The sequence below is a fragment of the Chrysochloris asiatica genome, unplaced genomic scaffold (genome assembly GCF_000296735.1).
Source record: "Chrysochloris asiatica unplaced genomic scaffold, ChrAsi1.0 scaffold00249, whole genome shotgun sequence".
Classification (NCBI taxonomy): Eukaryota; Metazoa; Chordata; class Mammalia; order Afrosoricida; family Chrysochloridae; genus Chrysochloris; species Chrysochloris asiatica.
In genome coordinates this window covers 2,165,535-2,177,153 of record NW_006408767.1, presented here as the reverse complement: position 1 = coordinate 2,177,153, position 11,619 = coordinate 2,165,535, and the positions used below count along the sequence as shown (strand labels likewise).

Sequence of the window (11,619 nt, the reverse complement as noted above, 5' to 3'; positions counted from 1 at the left end):
TATAAAATATTGTTTTATAATCTCTCTTTGATTATTGTTTGTTGAATTTTCTACCTCACATAAGATCAAACTATTAAGAAAAAACTATTAAGAATGTTTTATAAACCGTAAATTCTAAAAATCATCAGCAGGTTTTACTCCCCAAATGTTTTTATATATTATTTCCACAAACATTATATACTAAGTACATTCAAATAATAAAATAACAAGTGAACTAAAAATATTTATGGAAGAAGAAACTTTCACCTCAATTCTTCCTGATTATTATGAGGTGGTGTTGGAAGTGAAGCTGGAACATCAACTGTCTTTGGGCCTTGAGCAATAGCTCTGGCTAACAAGTCGTCCTGTGGTCTGAACGGCAGCTGAAATGGTTTAGGTCCTAAAGTTTTGGTAACTGGAAAAGCAAAAACACAAAACCATACGCGCATTCAGTCAATGTTGATATATGGGTAGCATTTCCAGTTCACCACACAAAGCCAGCAAAGGTACACTCCTTAAAGCAGTAAATTTTGGAGGCTGTAGTCATACCTTCATGGCTCACTAGCACTCCAGCTTTTCCAGCAAGCTCTTCAGTCGTTGCAAAACCATTTGCCATCTTCTGACAAGCCATGGGAGGTGGTGTAGGAGGAAGAGAGGCAGGGGGTGTTGGAGGATTACTTAAATTATTCTGCTGCAGGAGACCAAAAAATTTCAATTATATGCTACTGAACAAATATGCAAAGACTATGCTAAAACTTAGTTGTGTGATTTTTTTAGCACATGGAAGCAAAGCTACAAAAATGTAATCAAGATGTATCTTCATTCCTACATGCATCCCAAGAAGAAAAATATACACACAATGCCAGGAAGTTTTTTACTGGAACAAATATTCATGACCTTATGGATATTATACATGTATTTGCTACTTACTTTCCCAGCTTGAGTATTTAATTTTGAAACTGAGAAGCAAATTTTCATTATGTCTCCATAACCTTTTTTTTTTTTTTTTTTACCATAACTCTTTTTATATGTTCCACTGCTATAGCCAGTAAAAGGTTAAAATAAAATTCAACCAATCAATTTAATACAAATTCCTCTCATTAAATTCTCATTAAGATGTCTGGTTTTATTTTTGAATAAAACTTGAGAATTTGTGGTCAAAACCTATAAACTGCAAGTCACATCACAGATATTGAAATCTAGATTAGCCAAGATCTCAAGGAACAACAACAAAAAAGCAAAGTAGTGAACATAATAATATGAAGGAGCTATAAAATGTTTGTGGAAAAAAATGGAATTAAAAATGATGGAATTTTCCACTAACATTTTGAAGCACTCTAGTAAAATGACATAGTCATCAAAAAATGTAGTCCCCTTCTTCAAACATCTCTCCTTAATATTTATCACCAATCTGTCTCTCAGGGATTACTAAAATCTATCAGGAATATCATGCAAATAAAGTACAGGGTGAAATGACAAATCTTGCAAAGATAAAATTCCATGAAGACAATGAAGTGATGCTTGAGAACAGCTTGTATCACAAAGAAAAGGCACTGCAAGAATTATGGGAGGTTCTAACTGAAGAGAAAAGCCAACAAGAACAACAAATGGAGCATCAAAAGAGAGACTGATATTAAAGAAGAGAAGCCCTCCTCACAGAAAGTGATGATACTCAAAAGTATTTTTGCAAATATAATCTTTTATGTAAGCCAGAAGTTAAGTACAGAATTGTCACATGATGCTACAACTTTAGTAGAAAACCAGTAACAAAAGATAAACTTGATTTGTTGTTGTTGTTGAGTGCCGTCGAGATGGTTTCAACTCAGCGACCCCATATAGGGTTTCCTAGGAGTGGCTGGTGGGTTTGAACCATCAACCTTGCGGTGAGCAGTCCAGTGTTTATCCTACAGTGCCACACCAGGACTCCTTTAGTCTGATTAAATTTTTATAGCTAAGAATTATCGAAGCCAAACCAAACCCATTGCCATCACGTTGATTCTGACTCATAGCGACCCTATGTAGGTTCCTGAGGCTGTAAATCTTTACAAGAACAGAAAGCCTCCTCGTTCTCCCATGGAGTGGCTAGTGGATTTGAACTGCTTACACTGTCGTCAGCAGTCCGACATGCAACCCACTACTCCTTAGCTAAGAATGAGTACATCATTAAAATTAGGACTAAGTGGACAAAATACATTTCTTCAATTTTAAATTTCATTTTTCAGGTTAAGTTTCTGATCAAATTTCTGTTTGTTATAAATTTGGAAGTATTTTAACAGTTTACAAAGTATTAAGGAAATAAGTATTTCTTCTACATTGGAAATATATAATGGATGTTTTTCATAACGTATATTTTCACTTATACAAAAATTTTAAATGCTCATGTAGAAGTTCATCAAAAAGTTAAAATTTTATCAAGTGAAGTGTTCCTAACCAAACTTAGATTAGATGTAAACTAGATGCAAAAAGAAGGTAAAAACCCAACCCACTTTTGCTGGAGTCTATTTGGACTCCTAGCAACCCTAAGGACAGAGTAAAACTGCTCCATAGGGCTTCAAGGCTATAAGTCTTTACATAAGCAGACTGCCTCAGCATCTACCTGTGTTGCAGGGTGTGGGTTCAAACTGTTGACCTTCTGGGGTTAGCAGCCCAATGCTTAACCCACTGCACCACCAAGGCGCCTTAAAATCAAGAAGATAAGCTCTACCAATTCTGATATGGTATCCAAAGATGAAGTAATGTAACATCTTGGCAAAGAAACATACCTTGTATATCAACTGAGAATAGTAATCCGAAACCCCTTCAAGGGTAGCACTGCCAAAAGTTCCTAGAAGTCGATTCCCACTATTAAATTGGCCACTGCCATAAGGAAGAAAGTGTGCAAAGTTCACTCCAATGATTGGTTCCATTAGAGGGAGCAGAGAGAGCTGCTATTAAAAAACACATTTAAGAGTAATGTACATGATAAACAAACAAAGCTGTTTTTCTCAACTTTTCTAAGACCCAAGGCAACTTAAAGTCTGAGAAAAATGAGACTTTTAAAAATGCCAATTATGAACATGCTAGAATGAGTGACAGAGACTTCAGAAATTTTAAGGCAGACTTAAAAGGTATGTTCTTGGCTGTTCTGAAGGGATGTGGGCAGACATCTAACAAGAAAAGCACTTTATCTTTGCTCTTCAAGAATTGGGACAAAAGCTGAGGTTAGGTACCACCATAACTATTAATGGTATTCTCCCACCTTCTTGTAACAACTACAAAGGTGTAGGAATAGATTATTTTACAATCGGGGAGAGTCAAGCGGCTGCACTTCGATTCCAGATTCACATGCAATGGGGGCAGATTGTTTCTTGATGTGGATGTTACTTAGGCTGCTTGTTTTGAATTTAAGTAAATCTTGACCATTCCATCTGTTACTGTGATTTTTAGGTGCCCATAAGACAAGAATTAATTTTGCTTGGAAACAGGCAATCTATTAGTTCTTTTTTGAGATTTTTTTTTTTTTTAATCTTTGTGACTTTCTACCTTAATTAGGAAATTATGACAATAAAAAGCTAAGTTTAATAGAGTAGAAAAGTCATTCGACCTTTCACTTCTTTGAATTTTTAAAGAAGCTGCTACAAAAGACTCACCTGTTTCAAGTGGGCGAATGCATCAGTGTTTGAGTACAGAGTTTGTTTCTCCTCTTCATCCTTTCTCCTTTTCTTTGATCTAGGTGCTGCTTTCTCTCCAGTCCTCTGAGTCCGTTTGCTTCGTTGTTTCTTGGTTTCATTTCCTCCGTCTGTTTTTGGCAACTGGTTGTTGCCACATCCAAAACCACCTTGCATTTGAGCCCCCAAAGTTTGCTAATGTAATTGGAAAGGTTAAGAAATAAATGAACTATTCACATGTTTGATTTTTAGTTTATGCTGTTCCAGTGCAATCCTAGAACTCATCATATCCCTTGCATGGGTACTAATAGTGAATGAAAGAAGATAAACAGTGGCATCAGATGATCAATTTTTTTTTCCCCCTCGAGAAGATCATCCCTGTTTTATAAACATTATCCTTAAGTACTGAAATCAGTAGGCTGCAAGCTTGAGAAAAGGGAACTCCCAAAGAAGGCTACTTTTCCTCAGATGCAGTATTACTCCGCAAGTCTAAACCTATTGATGCCAGTGCTGAGGACCCACTCTCGTTACTCCTGGCTCTCTAATAGCTCTGGAGGATGGGGCTACTGTCCAAATAATGTGGTGGAGTCTGCACAGTGGTTGTTGTGGTGCATTATTTTTTGCTCCCTTTAGGAACTGGGTGATACACAAGGTCAACTGAGACAATTTACAGACTCACATAAAAGCAATACTGATTATTCAAATTGGTTCAAAAGCATACACTTGACTGAAAGATAATGGCCATATTTAAAAGTATCAAGTCTCTGCGTGGTGCCAATGACAGCATCTGGCTACTAACAGAAAGGCTAGAAGCTTGAACCAATCCAGAGGTGCCAGGAAAAAGACTGGTGACTGGCTACTTAAAGGTCAGACCCTTAAAATCTCTATGGAGCACAGTTATACTCTGCACACATGGTCTTGCCCTGAATTGACTCTACAGCAACGAGTACTTGTTATACTTAAAAGACAGTGGGAGAGGATCTAAATGTCAGCAAATAAAATCCATTTTTTGTATGTTTATTTTATGGTTAAGAGGCAGCATCAAGCTACTCCTTGAAGAGGATTGTATGGGTTGTGTAATCAATATTTATAAAGAAAAAACTGGATGATTTTCCAAATTCCATTATTTCTAAACTTTAGAGTACTTTGGTATAATTATAGTTGCTAAAATTTACTGCAATGCACTGATTATTTGAGGGTTTCAAAAGTTCTAGTTTAAAGATATATTCTAAATGGCCCAGAGAAGGGGTTGGTAAACATTCTAGGATGCATTGAGTCATACAGCCTTTGTTGCAAAGCTCTACCTTATATAGAAAATGCAACCATAGGCAACTTATAAATGAAGAAGCATGGCTGTGTTCCAAAAACATTTTTTTTTTTTTAATCCATGGTCAACTGTAAATTCAATGGCATATAATTTTTAAGTCACAAAATACTACTCTTTTTCAGATTTTTTAACACAATCATTTAAAAGTCTTAAAACCATTCTTAGCTCTTAGAAGTGGAAGAGGTAGAAGTAGGCTCAAATTGCTGATTAGCAATTGCTCTGGTTGTCAAACTCTGGTTTATGGAGCAGCAGCAGCAGCAAAAGGAGCCCTGATAGTATAATGGTTCACAAGTTCAGAAGTTTGAATCTACCAGATGCTCCATGGGAGAAAGATGAGGTTTTCTGTTCCCTTAAAGACTTGCAGCTTCAGAAACCCTATATAGGGTTGCTAGGAGTCAGAAATGACTCCACAGAACACTACCACCACCACCACCACCACCACCACCACCACCATCACCATGAGCAGGAGCAAAGCCAAGGAACTTGTTAGAATGTAAAGTTGTTGTCCCCATCCCAGACCAACTGAATTTGATCCTCCAGGTGACTCTTAGAGCCAGTGCTTCATACTCTTAACATGCACACCTGGGAATACAGCTAAAGCACACAGTTCCAATAGTCTGTGGTGGGGTAAGACATTATACACATTTGAAAAGCTCCTGGAGATGTCAAGACTGAAGACTGAGGGCCAAAGACATTCTCATTGGCTTACTAAGACACTAAAATAGTACAACACTTATTATGTATAGGAAAGGCACTTTGTTAAGTTAGTGCTTTATAGATATTATAAATAATCTTTATAATGATGCTAGAAAGGAGCTATTACATCTCAAAAAACACTTTAAAAAAGAAAATTCATAACATTAAAAAAATCACCTGTGAATCTGCTTGAAGTGCAAATAGTATTTTAATTTATCTATTGTCAATCTTATCTATCTTACATTAACTTTTAAAAAACCATACAATGTATTATTCTTTGAATTATCTATTTTTTGGGGGGAGCATTTTTAAAACTTGACTTATTTTTAAAAAAAACCAAACACAAAAACAGTGTTCTCTCCCAAGTCATTACACATTCTCATATAACACAATTTAAATGGCTATAAAGTGTCCATACATATGCAAAGCTTCAATGAGTTCATGAAAAAACTCCATTACTTTGTTTCATGAACTTTTTCAAGCACTCTCATATATAATTACCCCAACAACTATCGTGATTTCAGGCTGTTTCCTCCTCTCATTTTTTTCTTTATTGTGGAGAGTGAGGGTAGGAACTATTCTTGTGGTTATATCTTTGTGCATATTAGAATTTTACATTCCTTAGCACAAATTTCTGTTTTGTAAATGGTAGTTGAGAAATATGCGCTTTTTATAAAACTGCAAGCATTGTGTATGTTTTACATTCAGTACATTTTAACTCATTTAATCCCAGCAACAGGTCAGTGAGCTAGGGAATATTATTAATCCTATTTTAGAGATGAGGAACAACAAGGATGATCTGTCCAAGTCACATTCCTTAAGTGGAAGAGCTTGGATTTTGTCCAGGCTGAGAAACTCCTAAATATCAACTACTATGATTACTGTCCAACCTCTGAAAGTTTATAAGGCACTCCGCCACTAATAAGATCTTTTTTTTCTAATCCCAATTTTATGTAAGAGAAAACAGAATTAACAAAGAGAACTAGTCTACTTAGCTACAGCTACAACATTTGTGCCTTAAGTACAACTAGAAAATAAACAGATTTTACCCTTTGTAGAATGAGAAAACAATTACATTCCCTATATGAGCAAATGCTCTCAATAGCAAAGCACCTAGGATCTATGATAAGAAGTCATTACTCCTATTAATAAATGCCTCTATCACTTGCCACTCTCCCAAATGGATATGAGAACATGTCACTGTGTCTAACATTTACACATAAATAATTGATCTCGTCTCTTTTTCTATCATAACATTCTCTATTTTTTGGCATGTATCACTAGTAGCATTTAATTCAATACATGGAGTACCTACTATATGCCAAAAACAGTGCTAGGTATTAATATATCAACATGGTCAGTCTATTCCCTTAAAGGAGCTATTTAATTAATATTAAACAGTACTGATGCTGCAAAAAGCAAGTGCTTAACTGTTTACTGAAAGGTTGGCAGTTTGAACCCACCCTGAAAGTGCCTCAGGACATAAGCTTGGTAATGTGATAGGCCTTTTGCAAGGTCACTACCTTGAAAACTATATGGAGCAATTTTACTCTGCATACATGGGGTCGCTATGAGTTGAAATTGACTCAACAGCATTGAACAACAACAAACAGTATTACAGAAGGTGCAACGTGAGTACAAGGAAAGGGCATCAACACATATTTAAGACTGGCTGAGTTGAGACAGGATCTTGAAGAAGATGATTCCAGAACTGAGTTTTACAAGATGAAAAGATGTTGGCCAGATGTATACAAGCAGGGAGAGCGATGCAGGTAGAGGCAGCAGCATACGACCATAGATAAAAGGGTGAAGTCAGAAGAAAATCAGGGGATTGCAAATAGTTTGATATTCCTAGGGACGTAGGGTACAGTGGAAGAAATGGCTAGAGATGGAGCTGGACACTTACGCATATTAACTCATGAAAAATACGACTGAAAAAGCTTATCCACTAACATTTACAAAACTTACATACATCTATCTGGTCAAACACTCACTCTCTCTAGTGAATGGCCAAACAGACAAGTAAGAGAAAACAGAAAGGAACAAATCTTATTTGGACAACTAAATACCATTCCACCCTATTCAACAAAAAAATGAAAATCATAGAATCTAATTTGAGAAGCACTATAGCTTTTGAACGACAAGGAGGCAATATCCCTTAAGAGCTAACAAGCAGATCAGTTCCTATGTCCAAGAAACTCCAGTTTAGGAAATATCTCATGGAAATTAATTGAAATTGGTGGGCGGGAGCATCAGGGGAAGGGAGAGGGAATCTTATAAAAGTATATTTATAATTAAGCTCTTCATATAAAGGAAAACAAAGCAAATCCTGAGTTTCAGAACTTACAGATTAAGCAAACTATGATACGTGTATACTGTGATAACATAATCTATAGCTATAAATATTCTACAGGTGGAATACTGACAACTATATGGGTAGAATATTGCTGAGTTTCTGCCTGAGTTGATGAAAAACATTTGGACATAGTGGTGATGACGACGTAATATGGAGAGTGGAATTTAGTATTCCTGAACTACACACTTAAAAAGGCAACTTGTTTTTTTATCTTTAACCACAATTATAAAAAGAAAAAAGTCAACCAAATAAATAAACTAAGAAAACAAAACATGGGTCCACAGAGTTAAGAAACATAAAAAATGGTCCTTCAGCATAGATTACAAAATAGCATCAAAAATAATACAGTTGTTGGCATTTATTCTTCTGTAACTGTAATTTAAAACAAGAAAAAAAAGTTATTTTCACAATTTAAACTTACCAATCCTTCAGCTGTGTTCTGCTTCTCAACTGGTTTGCTATCCTTTCTACAGTTGTCTTCTGAACAAAAATTGCCTTCAGGTTTTTGATTTATAAGGGAAGATGACTTTTTATTTTTCAACAAGTGTTTCAAAAGCTCATTCCCTGTATCTCCTTTGGCAGCAGGGCCCCCAACAGGATGAGGAGAGCTCTGAGCTGAAGACACAGGATGGGCTACAGCTTTTTCTTCCACATTATTGCTGGTTTGTTCCTCTAATTTAGGTTCATCTCTGCCAGGGCACTGCTCTGTTTCAGACAGTTCTAATTTTACCTCTCCAATTTTGGCAGGAACTTCCATGGAGAATTTATCGGTCTCTGAATTTCCATGAGTCTGTTGATTTGGAGTTCCTTGTGAACAGTCACTAGTGGGCAGTTTGTTTTCTGATTCTGTGCACAGTTGGCTGACTGCTGTAGTAGGGGTTGGGGGGTCTACTGGTTCTGCAGACTCTTGTTCCATTTGCTGAGTAAGCTCACTGGGTGTGTTCACTATAGGAGTGGAGGTAGTTTCTGAAATACTTGGAGTCGGTGGAGCAGTTACATCTGAATGGGGAGTTGACGGTGCCTTGGTAGATTCTGTATCTTCATCTTTTTTCTTTTTTCTTGTTCTTTTCTTTTTCCCTTTTTCTTCTGGGATTATATCAGAATACAATTGAATGAGAGACTGGTTTGATCCTGGGCAACTTTGTCCATGGGTTAGAGTAGGGTCTTGGCCACATGGAAGACCGCTGTTAGTTACTGGGGGTGCTTCCGGTAATGCAGGTGTAAAAGGAGGTCTCACCTGGGACTGCTGGAAGTTGGTACCAGAAAGACTTCCACGCATCTGCTTAACAGAATGAAAATTTGGACTTCCACAGGGGATTGACTGTGAATCAGAAACAAATGAGGAAGGCCCTAACTGTCTTCGTTCATTTGTTTGCATAAAAGTATGGGTAGGGGGAGAATTCATAGATCCTTGTTGTATACTCTGCTGCTGCAAAACCTGCCCTATTTGCTGTTGGTGTTGCGGAGACTGCTGAAGGGGTCTTGGAGGTTGCATAAAATCACAAGGTAAGTCAGAACTATAGAATGGAATCTGGCCTACAGATGTCCTACTACTGAGTTCTGAGCCCATCATGCCACGTTGCTCCATTTCCATCCTCTGTTGCAAAGTTCTTTGTCTATCTACTTCTTGCATAAGTTGGATTCGTTGTCTTTCCTGTTGTTCTCGTAAACGTTCCTTACGCTCTCGTTCTTGAAAGCTTTCACTAAAGGGATTGTTGTCATCAAATTCTACCCGTGGTGGTGGTCCACTCTGTGGATTTGCATTTGACACTGTCCCTGGGGCTGCAGTGCAAGTCTTTATTGGTATCTGGGCAATAGGGGGTGGAATCCTAGGAGGATTGAGGGGCAAGTGAGCAGGAGCATTACTAGGCTGCCAACCAGTTAAATTAGGCATTCTGGCAGGGCTGGGATGGCCAGTAATAACTGCTGTGTGCTGCTGGTGCTGCAGTTGCTGTGGCACCATGGGGAAGTTGGACTGGGTCATAGAGGGGGTCGTGGCTCCTGGAACAAGGGGTGGCTGGGGCTGGACACCAGAAATTATGGTAGGTGGGGCCATTGCACACTGCTGCTGCTGCTGTTTGATGCGATAATCTTCAATCAGCTCTGCATGCTCTTTCTGTTGTTTACGAATCTGCAATAATAAAATTAATCATTTATTTACATAAGTTAAACACAACCAATTAAAATACTGGCTGATGATAATGGAGAGGGTTATACAGAAGGCAATTAAAACTGAGAAGCAAAACTTTTTTGTGTAAGCAAAGGCCAAAAAAAAAAAAAAATGTATGATAAATCTTAGCCAAATAAATATTTCTATTTAAATATTTTCTTACAATAGGAATTTTCCATAGGCATCTGTAAAACTTCTAAGTGAAGCAAACAGAAAATACTAAAAATATTTTTTTGGAGTTAAAAAAAACACACACAAAAACATTAAACACATGTCATTGCTGACATGATAAACTATTTAAACTACACATCCAAAAAGTTATGATAAAGCAGTAAATCAAAACTACACAGAAAGCAAATGCTTCTGATGCTAATAAAATGACTAATACGTAAGATTAGAATAACTTTGAGATTTAACTCCCTTAAGCACTTAAACATGTTAAAAACTTCATGTTTTAAAAATAAAAGTTGTAAAATATTGTAAAAAGAGGTAGATAAATGGCTACTTCATTAGCACATACAACCACATTTCTTCACTAAGTTAAAAATAGTTCTTGAACTTAGCGGGTACTATAATCAAGTTACATTTTCTGAAATGTATATAGGCTCTGAGGTAATATTTTGAATAGTTTCCAGTTGTTGTTGTTAGGTGTCAATGAGTCAATTCTGGCTCATAAAGACACTATGAACAACAGAGCAAAACACTGCCCAGTCCTGCGCCATCCTCACAATTGTTATGTTTGATCCCACTGATACAACAACCATGTTAATCCCTCTCATCTGGGTCTTCCTTTTATTTGCTGACCTTTGATTTTACCAAGCCTTATGTCTTCGGGACTGGTCCCTACTGTTAATCACATCCAAAGTATGAGAGATGAAGTCTCACAACCCTTTCTTCCAAGAAACCTTATGGCTGCTTCTTAGAATAAACAAAGACGGATGTGTTTGTTCTTCTGGCAGATTATGGTACTTCCACTATTCTTTGACAATACTGTATTTCTAATACATGGATTTTTCTACAGTCTTATTTATTGTCCCACTTTCACAGGCATATGAGGTGATTAAAGTATCATGGACTCACAAAATGACAGCAATCAGTTCATACCTATCGATAATTACACTAAATGTAAATGGATTAAATGCACCAGTCAAGAGAAAGAGAGTAGCAGAATGCTAAGAAAACAGGATCCTTCAATATGCTGTTTACAAGAGACATCTTACACACAAAAACAGAAAGAGGCTAAAAATCAAAGGGTGGAAAAAACACATCAAACTATTGGTAATAAAAAATGAATAGGAGTGGCAATCTTAATCTCTGATAAAACACGACTTTACAGCAAAATCCAGCATAAGAGACAACGGATATTACACATGACTACGGGGTCAGTTGAACATGAGGATATAACCAGAATAAATATCTATGTCTCCAATTAAAGAGCCTTAAA

General features: G+C 36.8%; 1 protein-coding gene across 1 annotated transcript in view; it reads right to left on the bottom strand.

Annotated features, from left to right (window-relative positions):
* The window catches only part of KMT2C (lysine (K)-specific methyltransferase 2C), a 364,954-nt gene that overhangs the window by 45,582 nt on the left and 307,753 nt on the right, over positions 1-11,619 (bottom strand). Inside the window, exons 42-45 of the mRNA XM_006873669.1 lie at positions 8,427-10,136; positions 3,609-3,821; positions 529-670; positions 247-394 (exon numbers count right to left, since the gene is read on the bottom strand). Of these exons, the coding sequence (XP_006873731.1) occupies positions 247-394; positions 529-670; positions 3,609-3,821; positions 8,427-10,136 (2,213 nt within the window). The remainder of the gene's footprint in view (positions 1-246; positions 395-528; positions 671-3,608; positions 3,822-8,426; positions 10,137-11,619) is intronic.